We start from the raw sequence: 19,015 nt of genomic DNA, 5'->3' as shown, positions 1-19,015 counted from the left end.
AATTACAGGGCTTCTTTCTCTCCTGCCCGGCACAAATGTCTTGCTGGTGTCCATGCCATCAGGGTAACAGACTCCAGGCTGGCATGTTTTTCCATGAACTCGGTATATGTGGCTTCTCTCTAAACTGGCAATATTTAGTAGTCCCTATCCTTTGTAGTTTTCCATGTCCCTTGTCATTCAGATTGCTTGTCTTTGAACCCCCTCTGTTTCTGGTATCTCCTTTCTGGGAAGTGGGGATCAGGACTGCACACAGAATTCCAGAGGAGGCATTTTTTGTAGACTTCTGTCATGGTGGTGTAATATTTTCAGTGTTCTACATCCCATTCCTAATGTGTCTGAAGAACTGGGCTTTTTTTTTTTTTTAAATACTGTAGCTGCACATTGAGAAGAGCTATTCACTGAGCTGTCCATAATGTTGCTGTGGTGGTCTTTTTCTTGAGCTGTTAAAGCAACTTAGAACCTAGCAAGGTTTATGAGTAACTAAAAACTGTGCTAGAATAATGATCTGTAGTCTGGTGTTTTGAAGGGTACTATAGAATGCTACCAGGCTTCATAAAGAGCCTTGATCTGGAGAAGAGGAAGTGAAAAGTGTAACCCCATGGAGTTGCGTGGATGAAAGAGAAGATGAGCTGGATTACAAGAGGTGTGTTGGAGCAAGTCCATAGAAAGAGAATGCTGGCCTCTTGGCTGCTGCTTTGGAGCCTCCAGGGGGCCAACTGGATTTTCTTTGTAGGCCAGAAGCCCATGAGGCTGGCTAATAAAATTCTGGGCAGGTCCCAGAGTCTGGACCAGTTCTGGAGCCCGGCAGTCTACATAGCAATGAAACAGTCCTTCAGCCTGAGCCCCAGGCAGCTGGCATGCAGACATACCAAATCAGAAAGGTAGCAATTCACTCATGCTTGGTAAATAACTACATGGGGCTCAATTCTCCATTGCCCTGCATCCTATGAATCCCAGGGATGAGTCTACAGTTACCAATATGGTAATATAGAAGACGCGTTCTTTACTGCTTTTCCAGATAGTAACCTTGAAAGGTTTCAGAGTAGCAGCCATGTTCCTCTGTATTCGCAAAAAGAAAAGGAGGACTTGTGGCACCTTAGACTAACAAATTTATTTGAGCATAAGCTTTATGTAGCTCACGAAAGCTCATGCTCAAATAAATGTTACCCTTGAAAGGTCTCTCCTATGTTTAGCGCGTTGGGCCAGTTTCTGGTACATCATGTTGAAAATGGAAATTTGAATAGCTTTTAAAAAATGCTTTCCCACATGAATCATCTTGCATGAACTCTTAAAATAGAATATCGTCCCAGGACATAAGTCAACACAGACCTTCAATGTGCTCAACCCATTTCCAGAGTGACTTTATTTAAAACAGAACCGTCAACTTTGTTTCTATGGTTTGCTTTTAGCTGTAGTCTTCTCCTTTAGTGAATAAGCATATCTCAGCTGGTATTGTGAATGTGTTGGCTGTGTGATGGAGGGATGGTATTGTCAGTTGTGCAACTTGGGATAACAGCTACATGTAACATCCGCCCTTTTCAAAGGGCCAGTGGGAACGCACGCTACTTGTTTCAAAGCATCTCAGGCTGAGTCTGGTTTTTGTCTTCCACTTTCTGATCATGGACAACTCCTACTACAGGGAATAGGAAGGGTGCATGTGTGCACTGAAGAGACAATATCACCAAATTTTTCTTTCTTCAGAGACTACTACTCCACTCTCATTGACTGTAAGTGGCATCTTTTCAGATTATTTATACCCCAGTGGCACTAGCCATCCTAGTAACATTCTAAATTCAGTGTTCCAGAACACAAACTTGTGAGGATGCTGGAAAAAGCAGTGACCAAATGAAAAATTCAAATCAGATTTACTCCATTTCCTTATTAATAATCACAACAGCAGGGGAAGTGTAACAAGCAGCGTTGCTAACTGTGTGTAGCTGAAAACCTTGATAAAACAGCCCTTGATTTTAACAGTAGATGTTTGGAAATCTTACAATGCTGAGCCCGTCATTATGGCTTTCTGGTTACTGTAATGACCTTTGTTAGGCCAGGTCTAAGGTATGTCCGCTTCATTCCCATAAGAAGTTTAGAAAGTTTTTTAAAATGTGATGCCTATGGGTGTCTGGAAGCTTAAAATTACACATATTAAATTGAAAAGGAGTACTTTTCACAGATGTATACATCTGATGAAGTGAGCTGTAGCTCACGAAAGCTCATGCTCAAATAAATTGGTTAGTCTCTAAGGTGCCACAAGTACTCCTTTTCTTTTTGCGAATACAGACTAACACGGCTGTTCCTCTGAAACATATTAAATTGGCCACTTGTGCTGTTGTGTGGTGATTCATGAGTCCTAAAAATGTGCTTCTGTGTGATAGTTTCAACCATGTTTTGGAGCAGACTCTGACCCAAGTAATATGAAGTTACATCATCTCTTCTTGATGTTTTTTCACTTGGATTTTAGAGCTGGGTAGTGAAAACAGCGCCTTTTGACCCTGAAATATTCTAATACAGAGTGTTAAAGAACTTCAGAAGAGCACAGTATTTTGGCTAGAAATGTGTATAGGAGCTAATGAGGAATAGAAGGGCACAAAGATGATTAATTCTGTGACTTGTGACTAGTTTACTTCCTGTTCATTAAGTGCCTTGGGAATGTTATTCCTTTAGAAATAGCCAACTGGTACCAATATTGCTATTTCTGGTGATTTTGCCAGCAGTAGATAGTCTGGGTTAAATTTTATATCAAACCACTTGTTCATTGGCCAGGTAGCATCCAGGATTCCTCAAAGCTTTCCCCCAAAACTTGCTAGGAATGTTTGTATGTGAGATATGTCCCCTCACCTGTTGTTTTTGTACGGCTTTGGGATTTGAAAACATAACTTTTGTGCTTTTAGGTTTGTTTTGAGTGTGTGGAGTTTTTTTTTAGAACTTGACTGTTTTTTAAAAGTAGTTACTTATAAACTAGAGAACAGTTGGAAGCCAGCTGCCTTCATCTCCAAACCTTAGAAATGTCTCAAAAATTAACAGAGATGAAAATGTTGAGTATCTGTAAGTTTTAGAACTTGTGCAGTAAACAACAAATGTCTGTGCAGCAAGTGCCTATGCTGTGTTTCCTAGGTGGTCAGGATCTGCAAATGCAGATGCAAATACCCTTGGCTAATTTGTTGATAAATACACTGATCACTGACTGTCTAAAGATGAAAAGCAGAAGCCTACAGCAAGATTAGTTACGCGATTGAGAGAATAAAAAAAACATCATATGCTCTTTATTCCTTTGAATGGGTGGAGTTGCTTTGACTCTGCCCTTCTGGGTATGCTGAAGTGTGTATCTAATCCATCAGGCTTAAATAGTTATTGACCCATAATATGTGGAGGTTTTCCCTGTTACTTAACTTCAGGAATCCTGACTGTATAATGGTGCATCGAGATTTCTTTAATTGCTGGCCACTGCTTGTATAACTTCTAATTTTTAGTCTGAAGTTTTCAAGGCCTTTTTTCTTGAAGCTTGGAAATGCTGTAGATGGATTAAAAACTGAAAATGCCACGGGTTGGGTTTTCCCATTGCACTTGCAGAGCTCTGCCTCCTTTAACAGTACTGCATGGCTTGAGTGCCGGGGTCTGTTGATGTGTGACTGGTGTACAAGTCAGAAGTTCTTTCACAACTCAGCTGCTTCTCTATCCGCTTAGAAAGCGGCTTCAGGAATTTTAAGTGAAATTGATACCTTTTGCATGGGATCTGTATATGAGAGTGGAACAGCAAAGGGGTACCCATCATAATCCAATGTTGTAGCAGCACTTGTCAGTCTATCTAGGCCTGAATTAGCAAATGCCATACTGGCCTCAGCAAAGCATGAGATTTTCAAAATTGTCAGTCTCATCAGTTTACTAAGTAGCAAGAGTTTTTCAGTAAAGATAATGAGGGAATTGGTGCCTGGAGTGTGGAGCATTTGGAGCAGTGTCTTGCGGAATTATTGGAGATAGAATATGAAGCTCTTGTCCACAGGGGAGGGAGAATTATTGATATGGCTCTGTTTTTCCACACAGTAGCGTGACTTCATGTTGGTTCTGAGATTCAGCCTTAACTTGAGAGCTCCTTGCCCCTCTGGGTTTAAGTGAGATTCATTTTTACTTGACTTGTGTCTGTGCTTTTTTTTTTTTTTAAGTTTAACCTTTTACACTTACAGCTTCCGTACTATTTCCGCTTGGGAGAGCCATGGATTTGGGGGATCATTCTCACTTGATCTACTCAGTGCTCAGAGGTGCTTTCCTCAAGAGAATTGGAAGGATTGAAGGCTTAAATGTATTAGAGAGGGCTGACCTCTTCTAGTTCTAATAAGATTTGGTACCACATGTACACACCTTTCAGGCTTCACTGTGCTAGTCTTTAATGCAGTGTGAGTGAGTGAGTGCTCTGTTTTAACAGGACTGCAGAGAAAATGCGTTGCCTTTCCTTTACCGCAGACTTTGCCTGCCCAAAACAGAGGGCACTAGGATACAGGGAAATGCAGACTGAAGTAAACTCAAATCTTTAATCAAGTTTATTTGAGTTGTACAGCTAAATGGCTTTTGTTGGCTCTCCCCTCTTCTCTTCATGCTTCCTTCGGGCGTTAGTGTATATTATGATATTCAAAAAGATGGGGATTGAAGGATCAAGCTTTGCTTCTAACTGTCTGAAACTTTCCTCCTCAGTGACGTTAACTGCCTGTGTTCTGACCATGCTCACAAGCAGGGTGCTGTTACCTACGCAATAGTAAAATACCAATGAACTCAATGAAAGCTGGTAGCAGTGTTGGATATGGGACCCAAACTACTCCATTCATTGTATTCATGTTTAAAAGCATCTGTTCCAATGATTCTTGCATGTGATTTCTTAAATATGCCATGTGTAATAGTGTAGGTCACAGAAGGCTGAAGTCCCCAGCCTTCTAGGCTCCCTTCTATCTAATGATAGTTCATGGTGGGACAGAAGGTCATGGCTTTCAAACTCTGGCTAACATTGGGCTCTTAAATGTTGCTGCCTTAAAAAAAAAAAAAATAAAAAAAAAATCCCGATTTATTTTCAAAAGTGGCTGAGCTCTTACAGTTTCTATTGACTTCAGAGTGGGCACTGGAAGTGCTCTGCACTTCAGAAAAATCATACCATCTATATGGGTGCCAAAGTGACATGGGAGCACAGATCCCATTGACTGGCAGGTGACTTAGTTTTGCCAGCTCACCAGTATTGAAACATTAGGGGTCTCCTGAAGGCCCCAATGACTGAATTGGATTGCATGAGAATCTGAGTTTTCACGTTTAAGAAAAGGGAAGTTTTTAATCTTGGTTGTGGAGAAAAGCTTGAAAATGTGACCTGAGTACTGCGTAAAGACTCAAACTAGAAGACAAACCAAACTAATTTATATACAAAAAAATTTAAAATTTTTTAAATTTTGTGGCTCTTGAATGCTTGAGGCTGGGCAGATCTGGATTTAGAAGTTCAAGGCCTATTAGATGGCTTTTGAATATCCCATCTGTAGCATTGACTTAAACATCTAAGGGCTTGTCTACACTAAGGCCTGCTCCACACTACGCAGTTAGGTTGCTGTAAGTTGCCTTGCATCGACCTAGCTGTGGAAGTGTCTTCGTTTAACTTTGGCTCCCACTGACCTAAGTGCCTCTCTACGTCTATTTTAATAACACCGCCTCCCCGAGCAAAGTCACTGTCGATGTAACTAGGTCGACCGAGTTACAGCGTAGATATGGCGTTGCTTATGTTGACTGTTGTTGGCCTTCTGGAGCTGTCCCACAGTGCCACACGCTGATAACACAATTGATACAAGCTCTCCTGGTGAGGACGTGCATCGCTGACACAAGGAGCCTAGTGTGCGCACACAAGTGATTTAATAACCAGTGGCTGGATGCTGACAAAAGTTAAGTTGGCAGAATTTTGTAGTGTAGACATGGCTTTACAGCACGGCAGCTGTGCTGGTGTGGTGCTTAGGCGACGCTGTCCATGACAATGGGAGAGCTTCTCCTTTGGTGCAGGTACTCTACTTCCCCAAGTGGCAGTAGCTACGTCCTGTCGACACACTGCTGTCTACACTGAGAGTTCGGCCAGTATAACTGCATCACTCAGGGGTGTGGAGTTCCACACCCCAGGTGATATAGTCGTACGGACATAGAGCTTGTACTGTAGACCTAGGCTTAATTTTACCTGACACTGGATAATGGGCTTTTAAAACTGCTTTGTCATAGTAACCGAGCATGTTGAAATTCTTTTCCTACGCCCTGAGTTGCAGAAATGCTGGTGCAAATGTCATGTGTACATTTTTTTTGAAGGTCAATACTTAACACATTTGAATATGATAATTCTTAAAAAATTGTGTGTTTTGTGGGATGTTTCCCTTTTTTCGTTCACCCCGAAATCACTACATTTAGTTCTGAATGGCCTAAAAGTAATTCTGAACAAAAGCTCTCTATGGAAAAATAAACCAAGTCAGCCTTTCAAAGCCATGTATTGTTGGTCTCTGGAGTTGTAAGACATGAGTCTTAAAGTTTTTAACTTGTTCCTGGACGAAGACTTGTTTAAGTTTTAGTCTGGAAAATGAATTTTTTTTAAAGTGTTTCTAAACTCTTGAAAATGGGGGGCTTCTAATGAAGTTGACATGCACCTTTACACCCTTTCCTCATTAAGTGTATCAGTTAACACTGGACTGATAAGCAGCCTGAGTGTATTGACAAAACTAATGAGGGAATTGGTGCTGGAAGGCAGAGAGAATTTGGAGCAGTCTCTTGCAGAATTGTAGGTGGTGTAATATAAACACACTGTAGTCCTGTCTCTCTTGGCCAAATATGACAAACCTATAAAGGAGGAGGAGTACTTGTGGCACCTTAGAGACTAACCTCACTTCATCGAAAGCTTATGCTCAAATAAATTGGTTAGTCTCTAAGGTGCCACAAGTACTCCTTTTCTTTTTGCAAATACAGACTAACACGGCTGCTACTCTGAAACCTATAAAGGAGGCTGGCTGTAGAGCATCATGATTTGAATTGTCCCATACGTATGTATCCCAAATGGCCAGGTGGCCTCCTTTGAAGCTGTTCAGAAAAATGTGGCATCTCTCTCTAATTGAATATGCTGTACCTGCAGCACTTCTTCGGACTAACAAGGTAAACATGTCAGTGTTGCCACTGGTCTCAGTTAGATGCACAATGTCCCCGTTAATAAGTGCATAATATAGTCTTCAAATAACCATTTAAAAAGTGCAGAAGTGTATAATGCTGCTGACTGAAAAGGCTATCCAGGAAAAGTGTTAAATATGCAGCAGCGATTACAGGTGGGCAATCTGTGTAAACGGGGTCCAGATAAATAAACGCTGGATAACTGTACCTCCCTGACCTTGTCTCCTTTTAGACCCATGCTTTCTTTGCTCAGACAAGCCTGTCATCTGGATGCCTTTTTTTTCCCTGGACCTACGTCTAGGCTGCCAGTCTTCCTGGACTGCCCTTCTGACCCAGTCCACTGTGCCATTCTTAAGTTCTTCTCAAAACCTACAGCTTCCAAGTGACTTTCAAAGTAATATAATTTTATATGAAAATAAAACTAAAACTGCCAAAATAATTTCCTAAAACAGCCATTAGCAATCTACACATGTGCTTTAGCCACGTACTGACCATCTGACTGTGTTGTCTTTGCCTTTTTCATCTGCTCTTCTGCACTTTATAAGAGCCTCAGGGCAGAGCCTCGACCTTTGTCTGTGCTGTGAAGCCCTATGCACCTCTTTACAATGCTTATTACTAATTATTAATAGTGTATCCCTGGTACGTGTCTGGTAGAATGATACAAGAGACATGTCTGATCCCCAGAGTGTGAAAAGAATAAGTTGGGGCTCTACTTCCGTAGCCACATGGTGCACAGATCTGGAGATATAAGAACTTGCTTGGAAAGGAGACTTCTGCTTTCTAAAGCTTCAGTCTCTTCAAAAGTTACGTAGGTTAAAGCAGAACTCTAGGTAGCTGTGAGTTTATATAATGGTGGAGATCCAAACATCAGCGTTCAGAAGGTTCTGCTGTAAGTCTGTATATTCATGTGTGGTGTATGGCCAACAAATGGCAAGATTTCTCTTCCAGCACTGTAAAATAGAAAATCCTTTGAATTGGCCTTATCAAATTGGGACTAGTTTGAAATTTTCTGCCCCTTAGCTGCAAAGTGCAGCTGGGAGTTCAGCTAGGACTGCAGTGCAGTGTGAAGACACACACCTTCCAAGGAGCACTCCTTTCTGTCCATGGGCAAATCAAAGCTATGCTCTTTGTTGCATTACTGTCACCAGGTGAAATTCACTCTGGTGGTGGGCGTGGTGACAGGGACACTAAAGAGGCCCTTTACAAAGACAGAGCTGGAGAGATGTCACTAGCCCCTGCATGCTGTGCAGCAAGTCTTCACGTCGGCCCCATGTGTATTGGCACAGACAAGGCTGAGGGAATGGACATGGGACTATGTGGATCTGGTTGCTCTGACTCCCTGTGAGAAGCATCGGGAAGTGAAGTGCTCTTTCTGCAGCATTTAAGCTTTCATTTTAAAATGGAACATACTCTGATTCGAGCCCTTATGGCTCTGAGGAAACCTTCAGTATGGGACCCAGGCAGTCTTGACGTTCTTCCAACTGGCTGTGGCCCAAATCCTGTCTCCAGCACGCAGCCTGGCTGTGCACTGGGAAGATCTCAGGGGAGTGCTCCATTCTTCCCAGGCCCACTCTCCCCCAGAACTGCTCTGTAACTCGACCTCTGAGGAAGCCTAGCCTCCACTGCACTTGGGTTGCTACGTGGCTGGGGAGAGCCTGGTGGATCCATGTAGTAGGAGATCTGCTGTTTCACCCCAAATCCAGCAGGAAGAAAATGCAGAGCTGGCTTTGTGCGGTGCAAAGTGTGCATTTTCCATCCCTCCAGCTGTGCAGTAGAACCATACCAGCTCTGCTACAAGTGACCCTCCTGCCAAAAAGGGAGAGGGCAGGATTATTTTTCCCCATAACAAGGGTGTGAATTGCCTCTGTTCATCTCAATGGATTCTTAATTCCATAGCCTCTGTCTCTCTGCCCATTTTGTCTTCAGCATGGCTCTGTCCAGATGTTTCGTGAGGACTTAGTCATCACTCTGCTGCATGCTCCAGACCTTGCACATGTGTTGAGGTCTGTTGGCAGGCTGAGCACTAGCTTTCTGGCCGGGAGCCTACTGGGTGACTTGTCAAGTGTTGCTCAGTCCTATGAGGATAAAAGTAGAATATAGTGGGTGCTTACATATCCTGGTGACTTATGGAAAGGGCAAGAATTACTGCATTGTGGAAGAGAAATCTTGCTTTCTCAATACAATGTGGCTTCTGACAGCTTTTCTACATGAGAAAGTTGTCCTAATATAATCAGAGGTGAATTTAAACTGATATTGGTTTAAACTAGTGCAGACCTTGGGTGGGCTGTCTCTCTCCTTTTTGGGGTGAGTGGCTTATTTCATTCCCAGGGGACTTCAGCTAAAGCACAAAAAGCCATTTGTAAACCAAAATAAGAGTGTTCATGCAAGGGTTGCATCATTTTAACAACTGATTTAAACTGGTGGAAACGTCTCACCTAGACAAAGCTAAATACTCCTTATATAGGGTAAAAAAGCACCTGGTCTAAGTACCCAGGCTCCCTTTCTACAAGAAGTAACAGTCCCAGTAAGCACAATGGTTTGTAAGAGTTTTTTATGCTCTCTGAATGTCTCCCATTAAATTTCTCACTGGGGTTGGCTAGAAGTCAACAGCTCACGTGGGCAGTTTGTATGTTTCAGTGCTTGGTGGCTTGAACTTCCATGAATGCATGATGAAATTACACTTCAATAAGGAAGTCAGATATGTAGTATGTTCCTGCTTTAGCCCTATGGACAGGGTGACACCATCAAGAGCTGTAGCTGTATCTCCTTTCGCAGTGTTATCCTGTCTACCAGCACATGCATGGAATAATCCAGGCACAGCCAGAAGCTGTGCAAATGCCAGTGTACTGCAGACTTGTATCTTCATCAGTTCATTTTTCCTTCTTGGACAAAAAACAGTTGATACCTGCCTCTTCAGATTCCCTCACTGTCTTGTCTTCAGATTCCCTCACTGTCTTGTCTTGTCTCACAGTTGTCAGAGATCCTTATGGTACCACTACTAAACAGTCTCTCCTCTTTCATTACCAAAATCGCTCCTAATAAGTTGAAGTTTAAATCCATGTTCCCTGTTGAAATGGGGTGTGTTGGGTTTTATTTTCAGCAGGGGTTTGCTGGGACGATTTATTGTGTGAATGTGACACACAGTAAATGCAATGTCTGGTCCATAGCTAGAGGAGAAATGATATGTATTGGGATCCTGGAGATTAAGTAGTGGTCGCATTTGGTAGAGTTTAGTTACTCCTTATGCGGTCAGCCTCTGAGTGCAGTCCTGGAGAAGCAGTAGCATGTAAGGGAGTTACGCTGTCAGAGCAGTCGGTGTTCCCCGTAGGAGAAGCACCCCACTGTTGGCACCACTGATGCCTGCTCAGATCAGGCTACGAGCAGTCAGGCAGAGCTGCGTGGGGGAGGCTTGTGTAAAAACCCATCTGTCTGGGTCATGCGTGACTTCAGTCGGGTGGCTAGTCCCTCAGTTTCATGAGCATAGAAACTCAGTTGCAGTTTCAGCCCCTTTTAGATGGGGTTTTAGCCACACAACTCCTAGTTGTAGCTCTGAAAGTCTGTTAGATTTTCAGATGACCTCCAGCTTGGCAGCTGTTCATGCTGAATTCCTTAGGACAGAATACAGCTGTAAGTGTGGCCAAAATTTCCAAACCTGGGTGTTTTTTGAAGTTTGGCTCTTAACAGGCTATATGCTGAGTGCTGATGTAATAGGTTCCTTAGATGCAAGGACTCTCCTTAAGAAATCTATCTAATCTTAATCAATTTTAGGGTTCTTGTTAGTGCCTGTCACTGTAGTATCTAGCCAGTTATGGCGTGTATACTTAATTTTGAACAAGACCTTGCTCTGCCATGGAGTCAGCACATCTTGCAGGTATCCGCTACTGCGGTAGCGCTCTTCGGGTGGTCACTGTTCACATTTATAGCAAAAGAGGAGAAGGGGAGGCTTTTAACCAGATTAAGAGGAAGGAGAAAGTACAGGGATTTAAGGATTAAGAAACCAAAGGCAGCATGCAGTTGCTGATTAAAAGCCTGTGGTGGAGAAGCCAATCTCTGGATTGGAAATCAAGCCCTTTTTACACCTATAATGTGGGTCAGAGCATTTCTAAAATTGTGACGTAAGTATTGTGTAAGGTTTGAGGAAGGATGGTTTCGATGATTTTTCTTCTCCTCCCCTCCACCCCCAAAAAAATCTTTCCTGCTGTTCCTACCCCAAGTATTTTGCACAAATGTCATCATGCCGCCCCTGCAGAGAATCAAACCCTGTGTAGATTACAGGATTGGTAGAAAGACTGGGGGGGGGAAGATCTGTTACTAAGGAGATATGAGTTGTTGTATGTTGTCACTAGTGGCCAGTCTGCCAAAGGGAAACAGATGGCACAAAGGAGACCAGGATTATACGGGCGGTTACTACATAGCAACTGCAGGGCAGCAAGAGTGGTGGGTCTGGTGACCTTTCAGGGGTCAAATAAATCCTGTTCTGTGGCAAGAATGACAATAGACTTTTTTTTTTTCTTGTCAGGCAAACCAGCTCTTTCCTCTTTCCTTGTGGGCAGTTCAAACCGTGATACAGCTGCCATGAAGGCACATGCACCATGACTAGCTCCATTTTCTGGTCAGAGCCAAAGTTTCATTTTCCATATTATCTGAAAGGGGGAGCTGGCATGCAGTTGACAGCTTGTATATTGTGAAAATAAAAGGAAACCTGCCTTCAGCTTGCTTCTCTCTCGTGTCCATGACGTACACAATTTGGCTATTCCACGTTTTTCCTTGTTAATTCCTCCATTTCCAATGAATCAGCGTTCACTGATTTGCTGTTGGGGGTTTCATTAGAAAAAGGCGTGTGTTTTTTCCTTGCAGCCCATGAAGGAAGTTAAGTGAGACCTCCAACACTTTCGAAACACAAGTTCTGAATACAGTGCCCTGCGTTGCCAGCCTCTGTTAATTTTTATGTCCAATGAATTAAGAATGCCCCAGGAAGGGACAATGTGTTGGTGGTGACCCTTTTATTCGGTAACTAGGCAGAGAGGAGCTCTGCAGTACCAGTTTGTTCTTTTGCTGCCGTCCAGGTCAGTCTGTGCAAGATGACGTTCTTCATCCCCTATGAGGAAGAAAACTTGGTCCAAGGGGTGACGGAACTGCAGCTCATGGTAGACCAGAGATCTTTGCTTTTCACAAAATAGGCTCCTTGACAGCCAGTATTGGAATACTGAAAAATGACTAGCGATTTGATTTGAGATGACTGGGCGACAATTGAAAATGCAATACCACAGATGCCAGTGACTTCATCTGCAAGTGTCAGTGACTTGCTAATGTACTCAATGCTTTTTTTGCCTCTGTTTTCACTAACAAGGTCAGCTCCCAGACTGCTGCGCTGGGCATCGCAAAATGGGGAAGAGATGGCCAGCCCTCTGTGGAGATAGAGGTGGTTAGGGACTATTTAGAAAAGCTGGATGTGCACAAGTCCATGGGGCCGGACGAGTTGCATCCGAGAATGCTGAAGGAATTGGCGGCTGTGATTGCAGAGCCATTGGCCATTATCTTTGAAAACTCGTGGCGAACGGGGGAAGTCCCGGATGACTGGAAAAAGGCTAATGTAGTGCCAATCTTTAAAAAAGGGAAGAAGGAGGATCCTGGGAACTACAGGCCAGTCAGCCTCACCTCAGTCCCTGGAAAAATCATGGAGCAGGTCCTCAAAGAATCAATCCTGAAGCACTTGCATGAGAGGAAAGTGATCAGGAACAGCCAGCATGGATTCACCAAGGGAAGGTCATGCCTGACTAATCTAATTGCCTTTTATGATGAGATTACTGGTTCTGTGGATGAAGGGAAAGCAGTGGATGTATTGTTTCTTGACTTTAGCAAAGCTTTTGACACGGTCTCCCACATTATTCTTGTCAGCAAGTTAAGGAAGTATGGGCTGGATGAATGCACTATAAGGTGGGTAGAAAACTGGCTAGATTGTCGGGCTCAACGGGTAGTGATCAATGGCTCCATGTCTAGTTGACAGCCGGTATCAAGTGGAGTGCCCCAAGGGTCGATCCTGGGGCCGGTTTTGTTCAATATCTTCATAAATGATCTGGAGGATGGTGTGGATTGCACTCTCAGCAAATTTGCGGATGATACTAAACTGGGAGGAGTGGTAGATAGGATACAGAAGGACCTAGACAAATTGGAGGATTGGGCCAAAAGAAATCTGATGAGGTTCAATAAGGATAAGTGCAGGGTCCTGCACTTAGGACAGAAGAACCCAATGCACCGCTACAGACTAGGGACCGAATGGCTAGGCAGCAGTTCTGCGGAAAAGGACCTAGGGGTGACAGTGGACCAGAAGCTGGATATGAGTCAGCAGTGTGCCCTTGTTGCCAAGAAGGCCAATGGCATTTTGGGATGTATAAGTAGGGGCATTGCGAGCAGATCGAGGGACGTGATCGTTCCCCTCTATTCGACATTGGTGAGGCCTCATCTGGAGTACTGTGTCCAGTTTTGGGCCCCACACTTCAAGAAGGATGTGGATAAATTGGAGAGAGTCCAGCGAAGGGCAACAAAAATGATTAGGGGTCTGGAACACATGAGTTATGAGGAGAGGCTGAGGGAGCTGGGATTGTTTAGCCTGCAGAAGAGAAGAATGAGGGGGGATTTGATAGCTGCTTTCAACTACCTGAAAGGGGGTTCCAAAGAGGATGGCTCTAGACTGTTCTCAATGGTAGCAGATGACAGAACGAGGAGTAATGGTCTCAAGCTGCAGTGGGGGAGGTTTAGATTGGATATTAGGAAAAACTTTTTCACTAAGAGGGTGGTGAAACACTGGAATGCGTTACCTAGGGAGGTGGTAGAATCTCCTTCCTTAGAGGTTTTCAAGGTCAGGCTTGACAAAGCCCTGGCTGGGATGATTTAACTGGGAATTGGTCCTGCTTCGAGCAGGGGGTTGGACTAGATGACCTTCTGGGGTCCCTTCCAACCCTGATATTCTATGATTCTATGATTCACCCTTGTCAGGAGGATGGAAGGAAGAACAGTAGAACAGTCACTTGTTTTCTCCTGCTTGCAGGATCTTGCAGGCTGCACCAAAGCTACTCCCTTAAACACAGCTTGGGAGCCAGAGCTGCTTGGATGTACAAACCTGAGGGTAGCCGCCTTCAAGGGTGGGGAGGACTGAGACAGAGCAGCTGCCTTAGTCTGCTGGTTTTTTGTCACCGCCTGAATGATTTTCTGGTGCAAACAAAAGATATATGGGGGTTTGATCTGCTTCCTCTGAAACATCAGGATTGGTCATGGCTGGAGATGGGACATTGGGTGGGGAGGGCCAGGGCACCGAGGTAGCACCAAGCAGTGTCTCTCTGTCTCTCTCTAGGGCTTGGCTGGCCTGCTTGTGCTCACAGGGCTAACTGATGGCCATGTCAGGGCTAACTGATGGCCATGTGTGGGGCCAGGAAGGAATTCTCCCCTGCTCAGGTCGGCACAGGGGGTGAGGGTCACTTGTCAGGATTATCTGAGGGTATCTCATGTAATCCCTTCTCTGCCATTGTGGAGCCTCAGATGTTGGTGCACCTCGGTCCCTCCTGTTCTCTGCCTGTGACACACAGCGGTTTAGTTTGCTGTGGGCTGTAATACTTGGATCTCCCGTCAAAGATCCAGCCTAGTGCAACACAGGTCAGATCATGTTCTGTACTTCATGTAACGTGTGTGCAAGAAAGTGCTCTAGCAATTGCTGCTTAAGCTCATGTCCAAATGACTGCATGCTATCTGAGCAGTGAGACAGAACTGCAGTCTCTGACTAGCCTCAAGACCCCTGAGCTATCCCTCGCTTTTTGCAGTGATGGTTAGTGCCCTCCTAATGCTTTCCATCCAGGGATCTCAAACCCTTTTCAAACATGCCTTGAATAAAAGCCTTACCAGCCCCCTGCCAGGTAGGTCAGGATCCTTATCCGCACTTGACAGAAGGTGAAACCAAGACAGAGGTCAAGCGACTTACCCTTGTCACAAGTCAGCACCAGCAGTGGGGACAAATCCTTGCTCTAACCATTAGACTGTGATGTCTCCCAGGCATTTGCATTCTGGACATAGAGCTCTTTCAAATGGAGTAGAGGCTTCCTGGCTAGGCCTGGCTTCAAATAGCATTCTACAACCGCACTTAGTTGCTGTTTGCTAGGCTGCTGCAGATCCCAGACAGCTCTATAGGATGCTCAGATACCTGCCTCTGCTGTGACCCACACATGCCAGGTAACAACTTGCTGCTTGTAATTGCACTCTTGAGCACAGATCCAGGCTGAGCAAGGCTAACCGCTCCCCTCGGAAGTACAATATCACAGCACTGGACAAGGTTCTGAATGCTCTTCTCCACCTAAGCTCTTTAAAGCAGCAATAAGTGACTTCCGCTTCTCCAAGGAGTTTTTTACCAAAAAATAAGGATATCACTGCACTGCACTGCACTGCACTGATCCCCCCCCCCCCAACCCGCCCCCCCAACTCGGCCCCCCCACCACCACAGCCCCGCATCTCAGAGCCTGGGTCAGCTGGCTTGGGCTGCAGGGCTCCAAAAAATTCAGGCTTGGGCTGGAACCTGGGCTCTGAGACTCGCCCCCACTCGTGGGGGTCTCTGAGCCCAGGCTCCAGCTCAAGCCCAAATGTCTACACTGCAATGTTAGAGCCTGAGTCAGCTAACCCTGGCCAGGCACAGCCGTGCTGGGTCTTTTATCACCATGTAGACATACCCGAAGAGGTCAGTTCCTGACCTCTTCGGCACCATGGGTCCTGCGTGGTCTGGCTGTTTAACTCTTACATCTGCGCTTCTGCTACTTCAGCCATTGCATCCAGCACTCGTGCTGAGAGAGGGTGGGACGCACCAGGTTCACTGCATCTGAGTGGGTGAGAATCTGTTGGAAGTGTCTTTCTCTGCTTAAAACTTGTTTAAAACCGTTCCGGAGCATGACGCTTTTTTAACAAGGAAACTTGAAATTTAAATCTGCATCCGTAGGTGTAACTTCTCCTCCACCCCATAATGGTCCACTGCCTAAATGTCGGCTCTCTTAAGGCTGGTCTGCACAGGGTTTTTGTACCTGTGTAACTGTGGGATAGTGCATCTTGGCACAGCTCCTCATGTGGGTGTCAGTGTAAAGATGCTTTCTATCAGGAAAGCATCTTCTGCCTTCCACTATGAGCATACTTACACCAGTGTAACCGTGTCTGCACTAGGTTGACTGTACTGTTATAGTTTAAGTGGCACAACTTGCGTGTGTATACAAGGCCTTAGAATATGTAACTTACTCTTCATGCTGTGTGTGAAGATTTAATATTTTTATTAATGTAAATAACTGCATTAGTGATACAAACAATATACATCTACAGCCTTGGCTGCTGGGGGCCCAGAAATAGCTATAAATAACCTATATGGTGACAGGAAGATGTCTTTTGTTTTATGATCGGCCCCTTCCTTCCCCTTGCAGCATACCTCCCTTCCTTCCCCCACCAGAAATAACCCCTTAGCATCTGTAAAACTTCCTCGTATAGGAAGAGAACCTATATGGTTAGCATATATAGTGAATCTCTAGTCAATGTACAGAGTGGGAAATCTGTTCTGTGGGAATTTTCATTTTAAAAAAGGGGGGGAGGAGGACTAAAAATGGGCACTGCTTCTGCTATGTTGATCTTTGTCATTATTGCATGTAATGTGGTATTAATGTTCATGAATTATGAAGGACTGATCTACAGCAATCTGAATTCCCCACTCTTTATCCTCTGTACAGCTGTTATTGGCTAGAGATTCCATTACGAGTTTTTCCAGTGCCATCTGGCTCAAGGTATCTTTTATATTCTGCACTTCTGGAGCCTGTCTGTTCTGGAAATATAGAGCCAGTCCTAAGCAAGGTTTTGACTACTTGATTGTGCTCTTGTGGAAAGCACTTGATAGGGCTGGTTAGGTTTGTTTGCTCTTTATACGTATAATTTAAAAAGTACTGGTGACTGTATTAGATTAGACAAATAGGACACGCCTCCCTCTTATTTGCATAAGGGCTATTAAGATTTGCATGGACAGCTGACATCCATTCACTGCTGATATCCCTGCCGCTGCTGTGCAGGAAGGGATTTTCTTTTAATCACAGGTCATTTCTTATGTGTAAAATGGCTCCAAGAAGTCCATGCCCTGAGATTCACCCATGTGTATGTGTAAACATATATTTTCACTTGGTCTCCAACTCCGTTTTGCCTCTGACATTGGCAACAATTCTTGGTATGAAAGCTGGAGCCACACATGGTCATGCTCATGCAAAGAGCTGTTTTGGTCACACATGTCACATTGGAATGGGGTGGGGGGAACTGGCATTTAAGTTAGTGCTGCAGAGAAAATGAAGAATGCTTGTCAGTTACAAGGAGCCTAGTGCAGGACTCCCTAACACTTGCCTGCAGGGAGGCGACACAAATCTTCAAAGCTTGAAGTTCTAGAAAATTATATACAGCCTAAATAATCTCAGATCATTTCATATCTCTACCTTCCTCTCTGTCCTTTGTCCAAAATGTCCAGTAGCACACGCTCAAGTCTCCTGGAGGCTAGAGAGCAGTGTTTGGTTAGAATAGGGCTGTATCCTTAAAGTTCCGTGTGGCTGTCTAGGTGTTGAAAATTGATCCTTTGCTCTATGCTGTCATTCTTTCAAGAGAAGTCACATTATTAATGCTCCTTTAATGCAATGTGTTTAATAGGAATATATATGTACGCTGCTCATGCCATTCCTCTAAGGCAAGTCTCCTCTTTGATTAAAGCAAAAGCTGTTGTACTCCCGGCACGCAAGACTATTTCATTTAATGTAGAAATTCAATTGACAGTAATCTCTTCTGTTTTTAATCTCCTCTTGTGGTGTACTGCAGTAGGTGATGTCGCACTGTATTTCACATCCTGACTCTTGTGCTACCAGTTGAAGAATTTTAGATTTTTGCTTTTAAGATCTGAAAGGTTTTTATTTATCTTGTTTAAATTTGGTTACCACTGGAACAGGATTTGCATAGATCACTTATCTCCAGCAGAAAAGATGAAAGGCTCCATTAGGAGCTAGCTTTTTTCTTTTTGAGAGCAGAAGCACAGTGTCTTTGACCTAAATATTCCAATTCCTGACACAGCAGTGTGTTACAGAGAACAATACCAAAGAGATGCTAACATCTGACGAGAACTTGGCTGCTGATAGAGTTAGCATAGGCTGCCTTCCTCCACAACCCATATGTATATGCAAAAAAGTGGTGGGAATGAATCTTCCACCAAGTTCTCTCCAATGCTTCTTGTTGTTAGTTCTAGGTTTTGCAGTTGCTCACCAATTAAAATCCCATCATGTCTTGTCTATCCTAGTGTCTGTCACCACTGACCACCTACTGGATGGAACACTAGACCTGTGTGCCTGTGTTTCGTCGACCAATTCTCTTTCAGATAAAGAAGACTAAATCAACTGGAAGGATTCTGTGGGTTTTTGGTAATAGTAAGCAGTCGTAGGATAAGAAGGAAGGTCCTCTCATGGATCAGTAACTGGTTAAAAGACAGGAAACAAAAGGTAGGAATAAATGGTCAATTCTCAGAATAGAGAGAGGTAAATATCATGGCACTAGATCTGGGATCTGGTCTACATATTCATAAATGATCTAGAAAAAGGGGTAACCGGGGAAGTGGCAAAATTTGCAGATGATACAAAATTACTCAGGATAGTTAAGTCCAAAGCAGACTGCGAAGATAACTTGTTAACTGCCCCGTTCTGTACATTCCTTCAGCAGCATCTGGCATTGGCTGCTGTTGGAAGACAGGATACTGGGCCAGATGGACCATTGGTCTGACCCCGTGTGGCCATTCTTATTCTTATGTTTCTAAGTACTATCTGAATTTGGA

General features: G+C 44.0%; 1 protein-coding gene across 3 annotated transcripts in view; it reads left to right on the top strand.

The window, feature by feature from the left end:
- The window catches only part of SSH2 (slingshot protein phosphatase 2), a 137,367-nt gene that overhangs the window by 22,795 nt on the left and 95,557 nt on the right, over positions 1 to 19,015 (top strand). Inside the window, exon 1 of one of the 3 annotated variants that reach the window (XM_048823683.2) lies at positions 1,541 to 1,727. The exons of the other annotated variants lie outside the window; for them this stretch is intronic. Within the exon in view, the coding sequence (XP_048679640.2) occupies positions 1,656 to 1,727 (72 nt within the window). The 5' untranslated portion in view covers positions 1,541 to 1,655. Of the gene's footprint in view, positions 1 to 1,540; positions 1,728 to 19,015 lie in introns of those variants that run through there. 3 annotated transcript variants of the gene reach the window in all.

This window comes from Caretta caretta, chromosome 17 (genome assembly GCF_965140235.1).
Source record: "Caretta caretta isolate rCarCar2 chromosome 17, rCarCar1.hap1, whole genome shotgun sequence".
NCBI lineage: Eukaryota > Metazoa > Chordata > Testudines > Cheloniidae > Caretta > Caretta caretta.
Note: the sequence above shows the minus strand (reverse complement) of the source record. Positions and strands in the feature narration are given on the sequence as shown.